General features: G+C 39.2%; 1 protein-coding gene across 9 annotated transcripts in view; it reads left to right on the top strand.

Moving 5' to 3' along the window:
• The window catches only part of Rps6ka3 (ribosomal protein S6 kinase A3), a 106,092-nt gene extending 84,921 nt beyond the window's left edge, over positions 1-21,171 (top strand). For 8 of the 9 annotated variants that reach the window (XM_063280249.1, XM_017602129.3, XM_039099976.2 and 5 more), the window contains 5 exons: positions 644-805; positions 1,755-1,831; positions 7,313-7,430; positions 15,584-15,724; positions 16,311-21,169. In XM_063280249.1, coding sequence (XP_063136319.1) covers positions 644-805; positions 1,755-1,831; positions 7,313-7,430; positions 15,584-15,724; positions 16,311-16,433 — 621 coding nt within the window. In that variant the 3' untranslated portion in view covers positions 16,434-21,169. Of the gene's footprint in view, positions 1-643; positions 806-1,754; positions 1,832-7,312; positions 7,431-15,583; positions 15,725-16,310 lie in introns of all 9 variants that reach the window. The other variant, NM_001192004.3, reaches the window with a different exon arrangement.
• Positions 21,172-23,693: the final 2,522 nt, after the last annotated feature.

Raw genomic sequence — 23,693 nt, 5'->3', positions numbered from 1 at the left:
GCCTTGCGCTTCCTAGGCAAGCGCTCTACCACTGAGCTAAATCCCCAACCCCTACTTTTATTGTTATAAACAACATGCCAGTTCATATATTTATTATTTCTACCTTGGTATATGTATACCATTCCCTCACTTTAGAATTGCTTTATCCTACTGCTTTTATGGCTTGTTTTAAGTGTCCAATTTAGGTCTTAGGGAAGATGTGATTTCCTCTCAAAACCCTCCCGTACTTTAAAATGTGTCATCTGAACCTGTCTGTCATAGTTCTTTTTGCAAGCAGCTACCACGAAATAGCCAAGATCTTATGGGTCTTACTCACACAATTTCTGCAGCTCTTTATATTTACACTGACACATGGTAGGAGCTGAATAGCTGTTATGAAATGAATGAATTGCCTGCAATTCTCCTTTACCCAGTTATAGAACTAGGCAACAGGGAATAGGTAACTAATATTGTTTCTTCCTCCTCCATACTCCCAGATCAGCGTTAGAAAGCTCTGCTTATGTTAACAGCATTTTATAATATTGGGATAATTTAAAGGTCTATACTCATCAGCTTGTTAGGTGTATCGTTTGGCAATATGAGAATAAAGAAATTTCACTGGAAAAATATATTAATGCAAATTTCTAATTTTTATTTCATCTAGGTGGTTCACAGAGACTTAAAACCTAGCAACATTCTTTATGTGGATGAGTCTGGTAATCCAGAATCTATTCGAATTTGTGACTTTGGCTTTGCAAAACAACTGAGAGCAGAAAATGGTCTTCTTATGACTCCTTGCTATACTGCAAATTTTGTTGCACCAGAGGTAATTGTGAGAATATGCTTACAGTATTTGGATATATTTAAGAACACTTTGGTTATCTTTAATATAGAATAGTTAAATATTGTTTAATTGATGAATCACTGAACTGATCATTGAAATAAAATGTTAGCCCTTTGTGTTTCTCTTTAATGCTTCAACGACATCAGATTTCCTAGGGTGGAAAGATCTAAATTCTGTAAGATATTACAAAAGCTCTTCAGTTTCCCTAGTATCCTCTACCTGAAGTTCTAGTCACTTCATACTTTCTTGCATATCATTAAGACTGTCCTGCCCTGTTTTCTTCTGAGACAGCGTTTTAATTCTATACCCACCCCGGCCTTGAATTCGCAGTAATCCACCTTAGCCTCCCAAGTGCTGAGATTACAAATGTGAACCACCACAACCAGCTTTGCCCTTTTGCTTCTACTGTTGACTCTCTTCTGCCTCTGCTCTTTGTCTACAGACATCTTACCAGAATACAAGCTAGCTAACTCTCCACATATCAAGAATAAATTGGAACTCAAAGTACACCTCCGTTAGGGAATACTGTCCTAACCTGGAAGAAAGCCTGAATTTGATCCTCAGCTCCACAAAAATGAATAAATATTCATCTCAATATCAGAGTCTTTAAAGAAAATTACTATACTAGATTACTATACAATCTTATTAATCATGTTTTATGGAAGTTTTTCTTCTTTGTATTGATTGGTAAAATGTAATTCTATTTACCGTCCAAAGACATGCCAAAAAAAAGTGGGTGAAGCTGGAGAGATGATTTCAGTTAAGAGTACTTCTTGCTCTTCCAAAGGATCAATAGCTAACTGGAATTTGTAACTCCATAGGATCAGATACCTTCTCCTGGCCTTTGTGGTGTGTACAAATCGACAAGCCGGCATTCATATACAAATGTATAAATAAAAAGATGGTAATACTCATCTTTTACTTTTTCTAGGTTTTAAAACGACAAGGTTATGATGCTGCCTGTGATATATGGAGTCTTGGTGTCCTCCTTTATACAATGCTTACTGGGTAAGTATGTACCTCAAACATTTATTCATCGATATTTTACTTAAATGATTTAGGCTTGTAAATACCTATGTTGGAATATTTTTATGCTATGAAAATATTAATATACCATGTAAAGTACACACATATAGTATATATGTATATAATGTGTATTTAACATATGCATATGCATTATATACTATGTATGTGTGTATATATACATAAATGCTATATTTAATATATATACTATATATATGTTACCTATGTATATGTTATGTCTAATATATATGTAGACGCTATGTATATATGTGTTATATGTATAATATATAACCTATAATAATTAAAGGTGTACCCTTTTTTTGCTTTGCTTTTATTGAATATTTTCTTTATTTACATTTCAAATGTTATCCCCATTCCCAGTTTCCCCTCTGGAAACCTCCTATCCCATCTCTCCACCCACTGCCTCCATGAGGGTGCTCCCCAAACACCCATCCACTCCCTGCCCTGACATTCCCCTATACTGGGATATCAAGCCTTCACAGGACCAAGGACTTTTCCTCCCATTGATGCCTGACAATGCCATCCTCTGCTACATATGCAGCTGGAATCGTGGCTCCCTCCATGTGTACTCTTTGGTTGGTGCTTTAGTCCCTGGGAGCTCTGGGGTATCTGATTGGTTGATAGCGTTTTTCTTCCTATGGGGTTGCAAACCCCTTCAGCCATCTCAGTCCTTTCTCTAACTTCTCCGTTGAGGACCCCATTTTCAATCCAATGGTTGGCTTTGAGCATCGACCTCTGTTATTTGTTAGGCTCTGGCAGAGCCTTTCAGGGAACGGCAATATCAGGCTCCTGTCAAGAAGCACCTCTTGGCATCAGGAATAGTGTCTGGGTTTGGTGTCTGTATATGGGATGAATTCCCAGGTGGTGCAGTCTCTGGATGGCCTTTCAGTCTCTGCTCCACTCTTTGTCTCATTGCCTCCTGTGAGTATTTAGTTCCCTCTTCTAAGAAGGACTGAAGCAGCTGCACTTTGGTCATCCTTCTTCTTGAGCTTCATGTGGTCTGTGGATTTTATCTTGGGTAATTCGAGCTTTTGGGCTAATATCCACTTATCAGTGAGTACATACCATGTGTGTTTTTCTGTAATTGGGTTACTTCATTCAGGATGATATTTTCTAGTTCAATCCATTTGCCTATGAGTTTCATGAAGTCATTGCTTTTGATAGCTGAGTAGTACTCCACTGTGTAGATGTACCACATTTTCTGTATCCATTCGTCTGTTGAAGGGCATCTGGGTTCTTTCCAGCTTCTGGCTATTATAAATAAGGCTGCTATGAACATAGTGGAGCATGTATCCTTGTTATATGTTGGATCATCTTTTGGGTATATGCCCAAGAGATGTATAGCTGGATCCTCAGGCAGTTCAATGTCCAATTTTCTGAGGAACCTCCAGACTGATTTCCAGAATGGTTGTACCAGTCTGCAATCCTTGTGGGAGAATTTTATTAAGTATTTTTTGCATTGATATTCATAAGGGAAATTGGTCTGAAGTTCTCTTTCTTTGTTGGGTCTTTGTGTGGTTTAGGTATAAGAGTAATTGTGGCTTCATAGAAGGAATTCGGTAGCACTCCATCTGTTCCAATTTTGTGGAATAGTTTTAGTGTTTATTAGTATTAGGTCTTCTTGAAGGCCTAATAGAATTCTGCCCTAAACTGTTTTGGTCTTGGGCTTTTTTGGTTGGGAGACTTGAAATGATTGCTTCTATTTCTTTAGAGGTTGTGGGCCTGTTTAGATGGTTTATCTGATCCTTATTTAACTTTGGTACCTGTTATCTGTCTAGAAAATTGTCCATTTCCTCCAGATTTTCCAGTATGTTTGAGTATAGGCTTTTGTAGTAAGATCTGATGATTTTTTTAATTTCTTCAGATTCTGTTGTTATATCTCCCTTTTCATTTCTGATTTCGTTTAATTTGTACACATTCTCTGACCTCTGTTTAGTCCAGCTAAGGGTTTATCTATCTTTTTGATTTTTCTCAAATAACCACCTCCTGGTTTTGTTGATTCTTTGTATGGTCCTTTTTGTTTCTACTTGGTTGATTTCAGCCCTGAGTTTGATTATTTCCTGCCTTCTACTCCTCTTGGGTTTATTTATTTCTTTTTGTTCTAGAGCTTTTAAGTGTGCTGTCAAGCTGCTGATGTATGTTCTCTCCTGTTTCTTTCTGCAGGCACTCAGAGCTATGAGTTTTCCTCTTAACACAGCTTTCATTGTGTCCGATCATAAGTTTGGGAATGTTGTATCTTCATTTTCATTAAATTCTAAAACGTCTTTAATTTCCTTCTTTATTTCTTCCTTGACCAAGTTGTCGTTGAGTAGAGTATTGTTCAACATCCATGTATATGTAGGCGTTCTATTGTTGTTATTGAAGACCAGCTTTAGTCCGTGGTGATCTGATAGGATGCGTGGGATTATTTCAATCTTCTTGTATCTGTTGAGACCTGTTTCGTGACTGATTATATGGTCAGTTTTGGAGAAAGTACCATGAGGTGCTGAGAAGAAGGTATATTCTTTTGTTTTAGGATGAAATGTTCTATAGATATCTGTTAAATCCATTTGGTTCATAAATTCTGTTAGTTTCATTGTGTCTCTGTTTAGTTTCTGTTTCCATGCTCTCCATTGATGAGAGTGGGGTGTTGAAGTCTCCCACTATTATTTTTTTTTAAAGATTTATTTATTTATTATATATAAGTACACTGTAGCTGTCTTCAGATACACCAGAAGAGGGCATCGGATCTCTTTACAGATGGTTGTGAGCCACCATGTGGTTGCTGGGAATTGAACTCAGGACCTCCGGAAGAGCAGTCGGGTGCTCTTAACCGCTGAGCCATCTCTCCAGCCCTTTTTTTTTTCTTTTCTTTTTTTTTTTTCGGAGCTGGGGACCGAACCCAGGGCCTTGCGCTTGCTAGGCAAGTGCTCTACCACTGAGCTAAATCCCCAACCCCCGTCTCCCACTATTATTGTGTGAGGTGCAAAGTGTGCTTTGAACTTTAGTAAAATTTGTTTTATGAATGTGGGTGCCTTTGCATTTGGAGCATTTATGTTCAGAACTGAAAGTAGATTGGTAGATTTTTTTTTTCCTTTGATGAGTATAAAGTGTCCTTCCGTGTCTTTTTGGATAACTTTTGGTTGAAAGTCGATTTTATTTGATATTAGAATGGCTACTCCAGCTTGTTCCTTGGGACCATTTGCTTCGAAAATTTTTTTCCAGCCTTTTAGTCTGAGGTAGTGTCTGCCTTTGTCTCTGAGGTGTGTTTCCTGTGTGCAGCAAAATGCTGGGTCCTGTTTACGTATCCATTCTGTCAGTCTATGTCTTTTTTATTGAGGAATTGAGTCCATTGATGTTAAGAGATATTAAGGAATAGTGATTGTTGCTTCCTGTTATTTTCCTTGTTTGAGGTGGAATGATATTGGTGTGGCTCTCTTCTTTTGCATTTGTTGCAAGATTACATTCTTGCTTCTTCTAGAATGCAGTTTCCTCCTTGTTTTGGAGTATTCATCTATTATCCTTTATAGGGCCGGATTTGTGGAAAGATATTGTGTAAATTTAGTTTCTTCATCTGTGATAATTCAGTTTTCCTGGATATAGTAGCCAGGGCTGGCATTTGTGTTCTCTTAGGGTCTGTATGACATCTGTCCAGGATCTTCTGGCTTTCATAGTTTCTGGCGAAAAGTCTGGTGTGATTCTGATAGGTCTGCCTTTATATGTTACTTGACCTTCTTCCCTTACTGCTTTTAATATTCTTTCTTTATTTTGTGCGTTTGGTGTTTTGACTATTATGTGACGGGAGTTGTTTCTTTTCTGGTCCAATCTATTTCGAGTTCTGTAGGCTTCTTGTATGCCTATGGGCATCTCTTTCTTTAGGTTAGGGAAGTTTTCTTCTATGATTTTGTTGAAGATATTTACTGGTCCTTTGAGCTGGGAGTCTTCACTCTCTTCTATACCTGTTATCCTTAGGTTTGATCTTCTCATTGTGTCCTGGATTTCCTGGATGTTTTGAGTTAGGAGCTTTTTGCATTTTACATTTTCTTTGATGGTTGTGTGAATGTTTTGTATGGTATCTTCTGCCCCTGGGATTCTCTCTTCTATCTCTTGTATTCTGTTGGTGATGCTTGCATCTATGACTCCTGATCTCTTCCCTAGGTTTTCAATCTCCAGGGTTGTCTCCCTTTGTGATTTCTTTAGTTTCTATTTCCAGTTTTAAATCTTGGATGGTTTTGTTCAATTCCTTCACCTGTTTAGTTGTGTTTTCCTGTAATTCTTTAAGGGATTTTTGTGTTTCCTCTTTAAGGGCTTCTACTCGTTTACCTGTGTTGTCCTGTATTTCTTTAAGGGAGTTATTTATGTCCTTCCAAAAGTCCTCTATCATCATCATGAGGTGTGATTTTAAATCCAAATCTTGCTTTACTGGTGTGATTGGTTATCTAGGACTTGCTGTAGTGGGAGAACTGGATTCTGATGTTACCAAGTAGCCTTGGTTTCTGTTGCTTGTGTACTCGCCATCTGGTTATCTCTAGTGCTACCTTCAGTTGCTATCTCTGACTGCAGCCCGTCCCTCCTGTGATCCTGGTTGTGTCAGAATTCCTCAGAGTCCAGATGTCTCTGTGAACCTATGATTCTGGGATCCTGGGTTCCTGAGTTCCTGGTTGTGTCTGGTCTCCTGAGTGTCAAACTTCCTCTGTGATTCTGGGATCCTAGGCATTTCAGAGCTCTTCTGATCCTGCGCATGTTAGAGCACCTGGGAATCAGGCTTCCTCTGGGTATGGTGGTACTTGGTGCGGAGCCAGCGCTCAAGGTCTGTTTAGGGCACTGGGTCAGACCAGGAGGCTGTACTCTTTTATTTTTTTAATTAGCTTTCCTTTTTTTTTTTTTTTGTCTTTTTTGAGACAAGGTCTCACTGTGTTGTTCTGGTTGGCCTGGAACTCCTTATGTATATCAGACTGGCCTCAGACTCACAGAGGTCTGTTTGCTTCGGCCTCCCTGTGCTAGGAGATAAAGGGGTAAACCACCACACCTGGCTATGGCTGTGTTTTAATGTCTTATGGTCTTAAATTATTTTTTCAATCGTTTATTCTGATTATTAATAAGCATATACTCGGGGTTGGGGATTTATCTCAGTGGTAGAGCACTTGCCTAGGAAGCACAAGGCCCTGGGTTCGGTCCCCAGCTCCGAAAAAAAGAACCAAAAAAATAAGCATATACTGTTTTAATATCCAAGACTGTGTCATAATTTAAAACAGATATTATAATATATATTGTTTAATTAAAATAACTTATTATTTGGTCTATGAAACTTCATTTTACTGTCTTTTATTCATTTTGATAGACTCCAATAAAGTATTACATTAACTGAATTACTCAGAATACATTTAGAAACTACAAGTAAATATAAATATTACCAACCATAAGAGAAATTTTATTCATTGATATTTTAACTTTATTATAATCTAGTTACACTCCATTTGCAAATGGTCCTGATGATACTCCAGAGGAAATACTGGCACGAATAGGTAGTGGAAAATTCTCACTCAGTGGTGGTTACTGGAATTCTGTTTCAGACACAGCAAAGGTACGTGTGACTTCCAATTACATGGCTCTCATTTTGTTTTATTATCAGGGGTAGGAATTGGACCCAGGACATCATATATGCTAAGCACACGTTCTCAACTTGCTTTCTTTTTTATTTTTTTTTTGTGGTGGTATTCCAATCTCTCTTTTCTTTTAATTCTCTCATGCATTACATCCTAGTCCTCCTATCCTCTCCTCCACCTCCCCTCTCTACCAGATCTACTCCTCCTTCGTTTCTCTTCAGAAAAGAGCAGGCCTCTCAGGGATATAAACCAAATACAGTATAACAAGTTAAAATAAGACTAGACACAAGCCATTATATCAAGGATAGATGAGGCAACCTAGTAGGAGGAAAAGAGTCCCAGGAGCAGGTGAAAGAGTCAAAGACAACCTCCACTACCACTATTAGTAGTCCCACAAGGACACAATGGTACACAACCATAACATGTATGCAGAGGACCTAGTGTAGACCCATGCAGTCTGTGTGGTTGACAGAGAAAACCCCTATGAGCCCTGTTTAGTTGATTCTGTTAGGCCTTGTTCTCCTGGTATTTTTTTAAATTAATTAATTTATTTATTTACAATCCTGCTGTTGTCCTCAATCCCAGTCCCCAGTCCCACAATTCCTCATCCCATTCCTTTCCCCCTGTCCCCAAGAGGATGTTCCTCCCACCAGACCTCCCCCTCCTTGGGGCCTTGAGGATTCAGTGCACTGAGGCCAGACCAGGAAGTCCTCTGTTGTATATGTGTTTGGAGCCCCAGACCTGCCTGTGTATGCTGCCTGATTGGTGGCTTAGTGTCTGGGAGCTCCCAAGGGTCCGGATGAGTTGAGATTGCTGGTCTTCCTATGGGGCTGCCCAACTCATCTGCTGCTTTTCTTTTCCTAATTCAAATATATCAGTCCCAACTTCAGTTCAACAGTTGGGTGTAAGTATCTGCATCTGTCTCAGTCAGCTGCTGGTTTGGCCTCTCAGAGGACAGCTGTGCTAGGCTCCTGTCTGTAAGCACACCAGAGCATCAGTAATAGTGTCAGGCCTTGGAGCCTCCCCTTGAGATGGATCCCAAGTTGGGCAGGTCACTGGACCATCTTTCCCTCAGTCTCTTCTCTGTTTTTGCCCCTGCAGTCCTTTTAGACAGGAACACTTTTGAGTCAGAAATTTTGACTGTGAGTTGGTAACACCATCCCTCCTTTTGGAGGTCCTGTCTTTCTGCTGGAGGTAGATTCTAGGAGTTCCCTCTCCCCACTGTAGGGCATTTCATCTAAGTTCCCCCCCTTTGAGTCCTAAAAGTCTCTCACATCCCAGATCTCTGGTTCTTTCTAGAGGGTCTCCCTACTTTCCACCAGTTGAGGCTACAGATTTCTATTCATTCTGCTGTCCCTCTGGGCTTCTCTACTGCCCTCCCACCCCCAACCCTTACATGATCCTGTTCTCCTTTTCCCTTTCCCCTCCCCCTCCCCTCTCCCACCCAAATCCTTCCATCCTTCTACCTCCCATGATTACTTTCTTCCCCCTACTAAGTGGGATTGAAGCATTCTCATTTGGCCTTTCTGCTTGGTAAACTTCTTAAATTCTGTGGGTGATATCCTAGGTATTCTGTATTTTTTGGCTAATACCCATTTATTAGCAAGTACATACCGTGCATGTCCTTTTGGGTCAGAGTTACTCCACTCAGGATGATATTTTCTAGTTCCATCCATTTGCCTGCAAAATGTGTGAAGTTGACATTTTTTTTTCTTTTCTTTTCTTTTTTTCGGAGCTGGGGACCGAACCCAGGGCCTTGCGCTTGCTAGGCAAGCGCTCTTCCACTGAGCTAAATCCCCAACCCCGAAGTTGACATTTCTAATAGCTGAATAGTATTTAGAAGTCACAGCATATCCAAACTTATGGGACGCAATGAAAGCAGTGCTAAAAGGAAAATTCATAGCGCTGAGTACTTCATAAAAAAAATTAGAGGGATACTACACTAGCAACTTAACAGCACACCTGAGAGCTCTAGAACAAAAAGAAGCAAACACACCCAGGAGGAGTAGATGGCAGGAAATTACCAAACTCAGAGCTGAAATCAACCAAGTAGAAACAAAAAGGACTATACAAAGAATCAACAAAACCGGGAGCTGGTTCTTTGAGAAAATCAACAAGATAGATAAACCCTTAGCCAAACCAACTAAAGAACACAGAGACAGCATCCAAATTAACAAAATCAGAAATGAAAAGGGAAACATAACAACAGAAACTGAAGAAATTTAAAAAAAAGTTATCAGATCTTACTACAGAAGCCTTTACTCAACAAAATGGAAAATCTATGAATGGAAAATGGAATGAATGACTTTTTAGACAGATACCACATACCTAAGTTAAATCTCCTGGTATTCTTGATCCCTCTGGCTTCTACAGAATTTTTCTGTACTTCTAATTTCTCCCCCACTTCAGTGGAGTTCCCCCAATGATTGGCTGCAGGTCTCTCTATCTGGTCCCATCAGTCACTAGATGAAACTTCTCTGATGACAATTAGGCTAAGCATCTATCTGTTCTTCTGGCTGGAGTCAATCTGATTTCTTATATGGACGGCACTGACAGCAATAGGCGGGAGCCTCCCATACCAATCATTAAGCAAGGAGATAAAATACTTTGCTGTTCTTGTTGAGGACCTGAGTTCAGTTCCTGACAACCACATGGTGGTTCAAAACTATCTGTAACTCTGGTTACAAGGGACCCAATGACTTCTGAGCTCTGAAAGTCCCAGGCATACATGTGGTATTCATACATGTATGTAGACCAAACACTCATAGACATAATAAAATAAGTAAATATAAAACATTAGATTTTTTAAAAATATTCCATGGACATGCCCACAGGGCAGTCCAATGGAAGCAAATCCTTAGTTAGGATTCCCTCTTTCCAGACAACTCTAGTTTGTGTCAAGTTTACAAATACTAACTAGCAAGCATATACTAACTGAACTATCTCCCTAGCCCCTCTTACAAGCTGCCAAAAAGTTATTTGTCATAATTCATGAGAAGAAACACTAACAGAAGGTTTTGTTTATAAAGTAGTATGTTGAAGTGATATTACAAAAGATCTTGAACTACAAAAAGGACCATTTTGTTTCTCTCCTGAAGGAATTTGGTTTGGCCTTATTATCTGTATACATTCTAAAGCTAAATTACTAACATACATGGTGAATAATTATGGTGGGGATTTGTGTGACTTGTCTGTCTTCTGCATGCCTCCCAGTGCACTTTACCTCCTAAGAACATTGTAAGATACATGGTAGTATCTTCATTTCACACGACAAAAGCAAAGGCTAGAGTTTTAGTATAAACTTGTTCATAGTTAGTCACCAAGTACACATGAGCACTTGAAATTCTCATTGCAGAGAACATGTTCCCTAAAAGAATTGCAGTATGTCCTGTTTGTTTGTTTGTTTGTTTTTTTTTTTTTTTTTTTTTTGGAGCTGGGGACCGAACCCAGCGCCTTGCGCTTAGTGCTCTACCACTGAGCTAAATCCCCAACCCCATATGTCCTGATTTTAATTTGTTGCAAAGAACAGGGATAAATGTTTACCACAATTAACAACAGCCTGGTCTATAGCCTGGTTGTTGGGACTCATTCCCTTAGCTCTGGAGCTGCTATTCTAACTAACGCTGACTAACACTGACATACTTTCCAGTGCTTCTACTTTCACTTAATTCATAGAACACTTCTTTTTTTAATGTTTGCAATAGTTTAATTTTGTTTTATTTCTTTCCAACAACAGGACATTTCTATTCTTGAAAACTGTTTAAATAACTTCTGTTCTTCTCATGTAGGGATGAGATGAGAACCATACCAAAGCTGTGCAGATAAATAGCCTGGGCTGAGCCCAGAGCATTTCTTTCTCTGTTTTAACTATTCCTAGGCCAATGCCTATGTCCTTCTAGCCTCCACACAATCTAATTTTCCAAACTGACTAATTCAATCTCTAGGATTATCTCTGACTTGCTTTGTTTGGAAAAAGTGTCTCTGAATTCCATGAATTGAAACTTCATTTTGGTGGTTTAAATATGCTTGGCACACAGGAAGCGCTACTATTAGGAGGTGGGGCCTTGTTGAAGGAAGTATGTCATTGCATAGGTAGAACGCTTCTTTCTGAAAAAAAAAAAAGAGAAAACTTTTCCACATCACAATAAGGAAAATACAGAAGAAACTGAAGAAGCATTGGTAAACATGTTCACTGACTTCCTTAGAAATGGAAGTTTGAGTTTAGGTTGTAAATAAAGCACATCCAGGAAGTTCACGGGTTCTTTTGATGTAGGAAGCTCAGTTAGCCAGTTGAATTAATGTTTTGATACTTGACTTTAACTCTGTTTAAAATCAACATGTTAGACTAAGGGTGTAGCTCAGCAATCACGTGCTTAGCAAACATGATTCTCTGGGTGAGAGTTCCCCAAAAAATAAAGAAATAATGTTAGCCTTTATGTTTTTCTAATATTAAGATTTCTCAAGGCGGATACTTTATTTTTTCTGGGTACCTATTTTCTTCCTAATTCTTCTTATTGAGCACTTAGAATATGTTTAATAAATAAAAGGTTTGTAAAGAAAATATGTGGCAATTCTAGAATTCTTGATCCCAGAGAATGCACAGACTGGCAGAGAGACAACCCAAAATGCACAGTACTAGGTGGCCTGCATTGTCACTTAGTCCAGTGTTCGTGCTAAAGAATACAAATAACCTGGACAAGAAAGTAACAGGGAAGCTCAGTGCCCCCAGACTGCTCCTCTGGTGTGAGTTCTCCAGCATGAACAAGCCAAGATACCCAGTGAGCCTGAATTGTAAATAACCGTGTGACACAGACCTAGGATTTCTTGACTTAGGTTGGGTATTGTGGAAAAATTTAAAAGAAAAAGCTGCTAAGCTAGCCAAGCATGGTGGTGCAAATGGCTTTAATCCCAGCACTAAGGAGGAAGGCAGATCTCAGAGGTCGAAGTCAGCCTTGTCTATAGAAAGAATTCCAGACCAGCCAGGACTATGCAGACACACCATCTCAGAAAAAAGAAAGAAAGGGAAATTAATAAACTGTGTGCAGTAATCAGACTTCCCATTTTGCATGCCGTGGAACAGTCATTTTCATCCACAGTCTAGAACAAACTGTCACGATCACATGTGAGGTACATGAAGAAATGTTACCTATAACCGCAGTATCAGAACTTAGGCTTCACTTTCTTCCTCTAGTCAGTTAAAGTTGCCTTGATACTTTTGCATTCATTTGTACTCCAGAATGCTTTTTTAGTGAGAGATAAGGATGGAGACACAAATATAGAGCACAAAAATTATGTCTAACTCATAGTGTGTCTCACAAATTCTATGCCATTACAATAGTTCTCGTGCCTTTGTACAGATTGTAATCACATGTAATACTATCATTACCTACAGAATGGGAAGGAGGATTATGTCAGTACAGGTGTGTCTCTTTAAGAACAAGTTGCCCATGGGAACATTGTCACTACTTTGGGTTATATAATGGCTAGGAGAAGAGAACAAGACCACAGCTGCCCTTTGTTGAATGTTTCCTCTAAAAGGATTCTGGTAACTGTTTGACTTACATTGTTTTGTTCAGTGCTCTCTGACATAAAAGATTGCTGTTATTATTTCTAAGGTTTATACATTTCAAATTATGAATGGTGATGAACAAAATTATTGTAAGTGCAATGGAATCTGAGGCAAATGAAAGGGAAATTAAGCAGGAAGAACAGAGCTTATAGCTTATTGAACATAACCGAGTAAGAAGCAGCTACAAAGCATTCAATCCCCAATGCTACCTCAGACAAATGTAAGAAACTAAGATTTGGAGTAGTTGCAGATTTCTGCATAATGGATTTGAAATTCTGTCTTAGTCAGGGTTTTCCTGCTGTGAACAGACACCCTGACCAAGGCAACTCTTATAAAGGACAACATTTAATTGGGGCTGGCTTACAGGTTCAGAGGCTTAGTCCATTATCATCAAGGTGGGAACATGGCAGTTGCCAGGCAGACATGGTTCAGGCAAAGCTGAGAGTTCTACCTCTTCATCTGAAGGCTGCTAGCAGAATACTGACTTCCAGACAGCTGAGATGAGGGTGTTAAAGCCCACACCCATGGTGGCATGCCTACTCCAATAAGACCACACCTCCAAATAGTGCCACTTCCTGGGCCAAGCATATACAAACCCTCAGAAATACTTTCTATAAAAATATAATTTAGAGGTGTTTGATTATTAAGGCAACTGGCCACATGGCTGTAGGTCTTAGAAGTCTGTGGTAGAGTGTGAAAGGGTAGCATCACCTCTAGTAGCTAAAGTAAGGATTATGAATGAGATTATCGAAGCATGATGAGAAAAGAACTGAGGAAGGAATTCAGCAAAATGCTACCATAGGAATAGAAAGCTGGGGATCAGTGGTTGACCTCTTGCCTAGTAGTCATAAGGCCTTCCCCAGTGTAGTTACATGGAAGGGAGGGAGGGTAGTCAAGGTGGGTAGCCATTGAAGGGTTATCAGTAAGAGAAAGAAAAGTTTGAAATGGCCTGGCCCAGTCAATCACAGCGATGGTATTAAAATTGTAATTGAGCTTTATTTTGCCCCTGGAAGGTTTCTGTTTACTTTAAGCACTTTGGCTCATTTTCAGAATTTGATAGGAATGGTCTTTTTTTTTTCATTTGGTATTTTAACCTATTTTATTTATACTTATTTATTTTTGATACAAAGTTTTACATAGTGTTGCCTAGGCTATAGGGAAACTACTGGATTTAATGAGTCCTCCTCCAGCTTCTCAGGTGGTCAGGACTACAGTCATGTGCCGCCACACCTGCGTCACTCTTATTTCCAATTGTGTTCAGAAGGTATTTCTGTTCTTAGCACTTGAGATGCTCAAGCAGGAAGATTAGATGTCCAAGGTCATCTATGGCTGCTAATTGAGTTTGAAGCCTGCTCTATGTGAGATCTTGTCTTCAAAACAAGCAGTCTAAATCTTCAGGCTTTTGCCCCTTCAAATTATTTTTTCTCCATAAATAAGGAGTATCTAAATTTCAAACTTGATCACCTTACAATCTGTGTTAGTGTTTTTTGTGCTCTAGAATAAGACCATAGTTGTTAACATGGCCTGGAAAGACTTCCTCATGTGTCTCTTCTCACTCTTCCACTTTAGTGACTGCTGTGTTCTCTCCCTGACAGCAAATTTCTACACCTAGCCACATTGTACTCTAGTCATCTCCTCGACTGTGACATTGTATTAGTTACTTCCTATTATTGTGACAAAAACCTATGTCCAAGGCAACTTAGGAAGTGTTTAATTGAGCTTACAGTTTCAGAGGGTTAGAGCCCATGATGGAGGAAAGGCACGGTGGCAGGGGAGGCAGAGGGTGCTAACTTGAAACCTCAAAGCCTGTCCCCCAAAGTAACACACTTCCTCTAACAAGAGCACACCTGCTAATTCTTCCCAAACATTCTACCAACTGGGGACCAAGTATTGGAGCTTATGGGGTCATTCTCATGCAGAGCACCACAGACATGATCTCTTGTACCTTAGGGCTTTCTTCTAGATGCACTCCTTATGTCTTCCTGAGATGTTCTGCTTCCTCCATACTTCTCAAATCAAGCTCCTGCCTATTCTTCAGGGCTCACCTTCCTCTTAAGAGTCACTTTTACCTGCATTCAGGAGGCTAAATTCAAGATTGCCACAAGTTTGAGGCTAGGCTAAAAGTACCAAGCCACTTGAAAGTACATGGCAATACTATCTCAAAGAAAGTAACAATGGAAAGTGACATTTTTGAAACCATCTCCTAGTTTATGTTCTTCTGGCTGCTGTTGGCACCTGTCTGTACCTTGCTTTCTAACTGATTCTTTGTCTCTCCCTCACTGAACTAATACTCCCTAAGTCCAGAGTTCTCTGAGTGTTATAAACCTCTAGAATTAGAGCAGAGCTAAGAAAGACCAGAGTAAACTGATTCTTTGCACCATAACATCGTGGTATTCAGGAAAGAGAGAGGGGAGATTGGAGTGTTTTTCTCACACACTTATTGTAAAAATTGCTTTATTACCGAAGGGCTGCTACCAGGAAACACAGCATCATAAAAGCTGAGGAAGAATGCGGATGCCAGAAAAAATTAACCTTGTCTTACTCTTCTCCTTCACCTGATAGGACCTGGTGTCAAAGATGCTTCATGTAGATCCTCATCAGAGACTGACTGCTGCTCTTGTGCTCAGACATCCTTGGATTGTCCACTGGGACCAACTGCCACAATACCAACTAAACAGACAGGATGCACCGCATCTCGTAAAGGTAAGCAGCCCTCTCTATATCCAGTCATTGCTTTCTATGTGACCTCCAGAGTGAACAAGGACAGCTGAGCCTCCAAGAACCCTTTCTCCATGCCCCCAGCAACTTTCTCTTTCATCTTGTTTACAAGTTCTAGTGTGGGAGGCTCATACATGACTGTCTAACATGTTGGCATAAGGGCACGAGGCATACCAGAATGTCAGTAATTAAGTTAATGTAAGGGAAATGTTTGCACGTCTGTCATTCTGTATTCACAGGTGTTCACTATCAGGGCAGAATCTATGAATTTTTCTAACTGAAAGATCATGGTTTATAGCCTCTCATATTACAGGGTTATAAAGACAAATTAAATGACCTTAAGAAAAATGAGGACTGCTCTATTTGAGCCCCTCTATTCTTTCTCATATTAAATTTCAGCCTCTCACATTGGCCCCAACTTTAGCTAAATCTGAAATATTCACCAGAGATTATTCTCATAGAAGACTGGTAAAGATCTATGTTCGTTTGTGTAAGAAAAACTCCTGGGGAAGCCCTGTTTTCCATCTGTATACATGGTGTTCTTGTTGTAACCTTCCTTTGCTTTTCTCAGGGTGCCATGGCAGCTACATACTCTGCTTTAAACCGCAATCAGTCTCCAGTTTTGGAACCGGTAGGCCGTTCTACTCTTGCTCAGCGGAGAGGTATTAAAAAAATCACCTCAACAGCCCTGTGAAGTGACCTCAGTGAGATGTTTGGTACCATGATGTAAGCTGATAGCACAAGTTCTGGCGACAGGTAGCACATACCTGAGAGACACCTGCAAGCACACACTGTCCCAGCTGGTACCCATAACGCTGCTGCTCCTGCTTCGTCTCTTCTCGCTTTAAGTGATTGTTAGCAAGTTAGATTTTCCTGGAGCTCCGAAATGAAAATGGAAACATGATGAAGATCTATTCACTGAATCAACAAAAATAACGAACACATGAATACCACCTAAAATACACTGAATAAAAGTACTCTACACCATATAGCATTATTTTTATAGGAAATATTTCATGTCCCCTAAATATTCTTTGTTAGTTACAGGGATGGACAGTTTATGTTAAGCACTTAGCTTAAACAGTTCATTTATATTAGCACTGTATCCTTTGTGCCATCCAACATTTTGTATGTTTTTGTAAACAGTTCATATACAGTACATTTCTGTACTGCTTTCTTTAATGTATACATGCCTTGTTTAACTTGGAGTCTACTAATCAATTGACTATTAAATCTGGATAAATAGTTCACCTGGATTAACAGTATTGTTGGAAAACTTTAAAGATGGCCAGATTGATTGAACAGCTATTGAATGTAATTCTTTCAAATTGTACATATCGCCCCGTTTGTTTCACAGGTTGGTTCATTTGTTCTTCAAGCCAGGTGCTCTGTCAGACTAACTAGAGAGCTGTTAACAGGAGAGAAGTTGGGGTGTGTGTGTGTGTGTGTGTGTTTGTGTGTGTGTGTGTGTGTGTGTGTGTGTGTGTGTGTGTGGCATGAAATCAGGAATACACCTATGAAGTCAGTCCACAGACTTTGATTTCTTAAGGTTTCTTTCCCTTAATTAAAAAAGTAGTCCTTGCACTTTTAACCTTACATAGCCCTCATACTTAATATTTGGCAGTATACATCAAAGACCTTTAAAAGAACCAGAATAAATTAGAAAAGGGAATTTTAGCAAGTGGTAATTAAAGCCTTACTGGATATTTCATGTTTAAATAGATATTCTATATTAAACACTAATTTGGATATAATAAAGGCCACAGGCCTCCATATAAAATTGGATTTAAACTTTCTTATTCTAGGGAATAAAATATTCTTCATCAAACAATATCTGTTCTAAACTGGAGTCATAGCTGCTGCAGGCTGAATGACTGATTCGCACTGACTGTTTTCCGAATCCCTTCTGAAGGTTTATAGCCATGTGATGTTTCTTTTGACTTCAGTAGTCGCCAGATTTCGCAATGGCCTCCGGCTGCACTTCGGTGCAGTATTCACATCTAACTTGGTAGTTTCTGGTTTCATTTAACAACAATAAAAAAACCCTTCTCTATCCATCATTACCCATATCTTCGTCACACTACCCAGTGTACATTTTGTGATGTGCTAAACATGAGCAAAGAAAGGTGATTTAGCTTCCCTCATCAGGCATGTGCCCCAATACATGTGAGTCCCTTCCTGCTTTTTGCAGTGCATAAAAACACCTATCATTCCTTATTTTCTCTGCTACTAAAGAGAAAGAGAAAATCTCTTAGTACCCCCTTTTCCCAAGCAACACACAATGATTGCATAGAAATGAAGTGTACGCTTATCTCCTAACTGAAAGGCATTCTACATACCAGCAATTGAAGGGCTTGAGTATGTGGATGCTTTCATCGCCTAGCAAGAAAGCCTTTCCCTCCTCTAGGCAATGTGTCCGATTCCTCCACTTATCCCATCTCCTATTCAAGTTTTCTTCAGAACACCACGCTGCCTTTCTGTCATATCGTCACCCAACCAGGAGCTAAAGTCAAAAACCATCTATTTCCTCATAGCAGTCATATATTGCTATCATATATTGCCAAGTGTATTTCCTTTAAGAAGAATTGCCTTTTTTATCTAGTCAAACTGCCGGTTTTATTGGAGAAAAACAATAGATTCATAAAACTGAAGGCTTCCTACTGACAAAGCAAGTTAGGAGCATAAATGACTGCATCTGTGGCTTTAGTGTTCACATTGTCTCTGGGCAGATGCAGATGACAATGTAGTGCTTGTGCTGGGTTAGCCTTTCCAGTCCCTTCACAAAGTCCATTTCTCACAGGCCACTCTACTTAACGCTAACAACACTCCTGAAGTCTTCCACCTTTCACCCATCCCTGCTAGTTTCTAGGACTTATCCCAGAGTTGTTGGCCGACTTTTATGTTTCACTGAAAGAAGGAACTAAACTGACAGGCCTCTTTACAGATAATCTCTTGGTTTACAATGCAAAATAATATCCCAGATAATAGAAATGCATTTTAACATAGTCAAGCACATACTGGAAACTATGAGTTATAATTCTGTGTGTTTTGCATCTTCCCTTTCAAGTGATGATATTAAATGAAGGTAAGTTATTTTTTACTTTTTATGAATCATTTCAGCTCCTTCTGTTTAAAAGGATATCTCCTAAGTGCATTACTCCCTTAAATTTAACAGATGTGAAGCAAATCTTTTTTCACAAGCCACCCCACAAGTCTAAAAATAATTTTAGCAAGACCCAAAGTCAAGATACTGTGAGGCTGGCATACGGAAGAGTCAGTTCTGAGTGTCTGGAGGGAGGATGCTGGGCATGTGCAGTAGTTTCCACATTTTGGATGTAGCCACATCCAAAACATCAGAAGACATCAAGAGAAGTGGGGGTTGTCCTCTAAGCTGTGCACATACCCTCAGCCTAGGAAGGATTTGAACAGAGAGTAGGTGCAGAAACTTCAAAAGAAGGCATGTATTTGATAGGGAAAGGGCCAGGGCAGGCTAATCCTGGCATGATAGGTGCAAAAGGCTTTCTAAACTTTGGGCCCTTGGTATAAGATGTCCTTAATTACTGTGGGGGCCAGTAACGCACATTTCAACATGACCTTGATAGTCTCCATTCCCTGGCTTTATGAATTACCTACACTATTTCAGGTTGTTTTGCTGTATTTTATAAAAATAAGTTCTCTCTTACTATGGTGTTGAAAATGTGAGACTTGGGAAAGTATTCACACAGAGAGCTCTGGAGTGCAAAGGATCAAAAACAGCTCTCTTTTCTGTGACTCACAAAAACAACGGATCTCATGGCTGATCTTGGTGCTTAAAGCAGGAAGGTCCAGTCTAACTCTCTATCTGTTCCTCTGCAAGATCCAACTCCTGTGACTAACCTGGATGTATACTTTGAGCCTTATTTAATTCACAGAGAAGTTGACTTAATTCAGTGTTTTTATTTCAATTAATGAAAACAGTCCTCTTTCAACCCCAGGTTACTTACATTTTGCTGATCTCCCCCAAGAGATCATTGGTGGAGACCAATTAATGAAGGAGTGAATTTCAGTTTCTTGAGACAGTGGTATTCTACAGAGCCACACCTAACCACTTTTTCCAGTGAAGAATCTACACAATAATACCCAAATATGGGTGGCCAAGAAGAATCTTTATCTACAGTGTGCTTTGTGTTTTTGACACTGCTGTATTTTGTGTTGCCAAGTGACTTGTAACTGGTTCCAAAGTGACAGTTCTTTAAAAATTCTAGTAATTAAGTCAACTTAAATTTTTGTAAAACCTGGTGTCACTATAGGTCTCACAAGTACCACTTTTATTCCAGTCTTTAACTGTTCCTAGTGGGCATAGCAAGGGTTGGAGTGAGAGCCTACTTCCTACCTCTTAAGGCACTTTCCTCATTGTTTTGCCATATAACCTTGAACTGCAGGATAAGCTGTTGAAATATCCATGACTTTTCCCAGAGCAACTAGCAAGGTATATGACATTTTGGATAGAGATTAGTGGAAAGGAAAATTTAGAGGTTTAAGTCCAGATGTATGAACCTCAAAAAATGTCTTCTAAATATATACCATTTAAGTACATTATATGGAAATGTATTTGAGCAGAGAGTCACTATAATAGTTCTCTCTAAGTAGATTAGTTCAATGTCCAATGAAAGTGAACATCTTTATTCCTATATTACTATAGTACTGGATGAACTGTATACTGAGTTTTTCAAACAAGTATTTAAAGTAGAACTTTTAAGTACAGAGCAAGGGCATGAGGATAAAGACTTTGGGTTGTGTTTCTGTAAGTGTAGTTTACCATATAAAACTTTGTTTCTTAATTTTAAAAAAGGTTTCAAAGTAATGCCATTCATTAGCATCCTTAATGATTATGAGTGATGAGTGTGTAACTCGAAATCATATACATGTATTAGTTTATCTTAACTTTTTGCCCTAAATAAAAGGGAAGGTGTACACCTAAAAGATGTAATTATTTTGCAGTTTTTGGCCATGGGTGGGAATGGGGTGGGTATCTACTTGAGCTGTTTTTAAAAAAGAAAAAAATCAGAAATATTTTTCTACTATTATATATGATCTTCCTTTATACTAGCTTATCTCTAGTAAGGCATGCCAGAAGCCCAAACAAGGTACCATATCAAGGGTTCTTACTGCTGTACCTTTCATCGGTGGGTAAATCGCATCAGATACTGGGCATTGTGGCCATAGTTATGAAGTGCTTGTGAGGATCAGATTTCACTGAATACTAATTTGTTTTACTTAAGAGTCTAATCTGGGAAGTTTGCAAATCATACTATTAATGTGTAATCTAAGCTCTTTCCAATGTATCCATGAATAATCCTGGAACAATATTGCTTGTATTCCTGTCAAACAACAGGTTTTGTAATCTTTAAAAGAAATGGAAATTTATATAATAAAGTTTCAAGTAAAGCATGTATGTTCCTTTTATCCAATGATTTTAGTTATATGATTAGAATTTTACAATATAAAATTTTCTATCCAAATTGTTTTTATGAAATTATATTGATAGAATTTAAATCAGGAATATTTCTAATTTAGTAAGTGAGCAAAACATCTTCTCCAATATTAGGCCAGGCACAAATAAAATAATCTTTTTCTAGAAGTCCACATCTACCAGACTTGGCTCCAAAATTCCCCCTTTCCTTTGTTATCTTAGTTCTCCCTTGGGTTTCCTCTGCTATCCAGAGTGAGCCTTGTGACTTCAGATTGATCACCCAAACCTTGCTTTTGTACTGTAACCACGGAGAGAAACTCAAGTCTTTGCTTCTTGGTTAATTTTATCTGCATCTCTAGATGCTGTATGAAACTATACAAGTATGCAAGTGACAGTTTTGGTTTTATTTGCAATTAAGTCCTTACAGTATTTGTCCATCTTTTTTTTTTCTTACTGAAATCCATTCTCCCATTTCTTTTTATTTTTTTTAAATAAAAAGTTTGTGGGGGAGGGGTAGAGAGGTGTTTTGGGTTCCTTTGGTTTGGAACTTTAGAGACAGGATTTCACTATGTAAATCTTGGTTGGTCTGCAACTGAGTATGTAGACTAGCCTGTCCTTAAACTTGAAACAGTCCTGCCATAGTTTCCACAGTGATGGGATTACAGGCATGCCACCACCCCTCAGGTTCATTTATTTTCAAAGTATTTTTATTGAGATATGATTCATATACCATAAAGTTTGCCCATTTAAAATTTACAATTCAGTGTTTTTAGCACATTTACAGAGTTGCATGGCCATTATGATAGCACAGTTTTAGAACATGTCATCATTCCCAAAGAAAATTTGTATCCTATTCTAAACTACCACAGCTGTCTTTCTTGGACAGTTGCAATACCTCATACATAGTTTCGGTTTCTATCTTTGTCCCCTGCAGCCATTCTTAACATGCAAGCCAAATGGTCTGCTTAAAACCTACCAAGGGTTACAAGTGATCTGGTTTCCTTATATCTCTAATCTTGGTCTTCCATCTCCCAAACTGCTCCCTGGCTTGCTGCATTCTTCATCATATCATCTGTTCTAATTTGTTGTCTGTTGTGATAAACACCATGACCACTTGGGGAGCACCTTGGGGAGAAGAGGGCTTATTTGGCTTACAGGTCTTGATCATAGTCCTAGAGGGAGATTAGGGCAGGAGCTGAAACTGAGACCATTGAAGAATGCTTCTTGCCGACTTGCGCTCTCTATGGCTTGCTCAGCCTGCTTTCATATACAGCCCAAGACCACCAGTCCAAGGGTGGAACAGCCCGCAGTGGGCTGAGTATCCTGTATCATACATTAATCAAAATGCCCCACAAAGCTGTCCACATGAAGGTAATTCCTCAGTTGGGATTCTTCCTTCCCCTGTAGCTCTAGTTTGTGCTAAGATGGCAAAAACCAAGTGGGACACTGGCCTGGGTCTTCCTTCACCATAAACGTAGAGACTGCAAGGGGCCCTTGTCTTTCCCTGTCTACACATTTCTGACCATTGCCCACATGATTCATCTCTGCCTCAGTTATTCTGATAAACAGATGTAGGAACCTTGCTAAAGGAGACCAAAAAAAAAAAAAAAAAAAAAAAAAAAACCACAACCCTGATTTGTATTTTGTCCTGTGAAGCTTTACACCAAACACTGACTTCTAAACATAATTATACACTTTGGGTCTGATTACTAAACACCTGACATACTGCATTCATTTCTGTGGTTCGAACACTGAGGCTTACAGAGGTGATCTAGCTGCCTCGGAACACAGAGTAAGAAGTTTTGTAGAAGCTGTTTAAACTCAGGACTCTATATAAAGAGTTTGGAGGTTCAGCCACCCATTAGTTCATTCCTGAAATCTCCACACGGTAAAGATGGAGGAAGACTGGGCTACATAGTGAGCCCTGCCTCCCCCCACAAAAGCCTGTATGTTGAAAAAAAATACAAATGAAAAGAGAAAACCAGAACCTTTTAATTCCCCTAACATTTTTCATTTCTTGAGACCTGGTCACACTGTATATGTAGACCAGGCTGGCCTTAAACTCCGAGGTTCCTGCCGCCTCAAACTTGGAGTGCTAGGAATAAGGTGTGTACTAACATGCCCGGTTTCCCCTGTCATCTTTAATTACACTCTGAGAAATCTGTCACTAAGTTTCTCAGCCAGGCAGGAACTGTAGGATGTCTACCAGCATTTCTGGCCTCTCCTCAGGCATCAGCATCATTCATTCCTTCCTCCACTCCTGACAACCAGAAATGTCTCGAGACATTGCCAAATGTCCACAGTAGAGAAGTACTGTTCGATCATTATACCTTATTTCTCTTTCATTTAGTCTCCTTCCCTATAGAATGTTAAAATTCTAATGTTTCCCCCAAAAGAAGGTCATTTAAAATAAGCCTACCTTGAATTTTCTATATGCTATTGCCAGAATGGAGGGGTATGTATGGCAATCAGAGGACAACTTTGTGGAGTTGGTTCTCTCCT

This window comes from Rattus norvegicus, chromosome X, assembly GCF_036323735.1.
Source record: "Rattus norvegicus strain BN/NHsdMcwi chromosome X, GRCr8, whole genome shotgun sequence".
Taxonomy (NCBI): Eukaryota; Metazoa; Chordata; class Mammalia; order Rodentia; family Muridae; genus Rattus; species Rattus norvegicus.
Note: the sequence above shows the minus strand (reverse complement) of the source record. Positions and strands in the feature narration are given on the sequence as shown.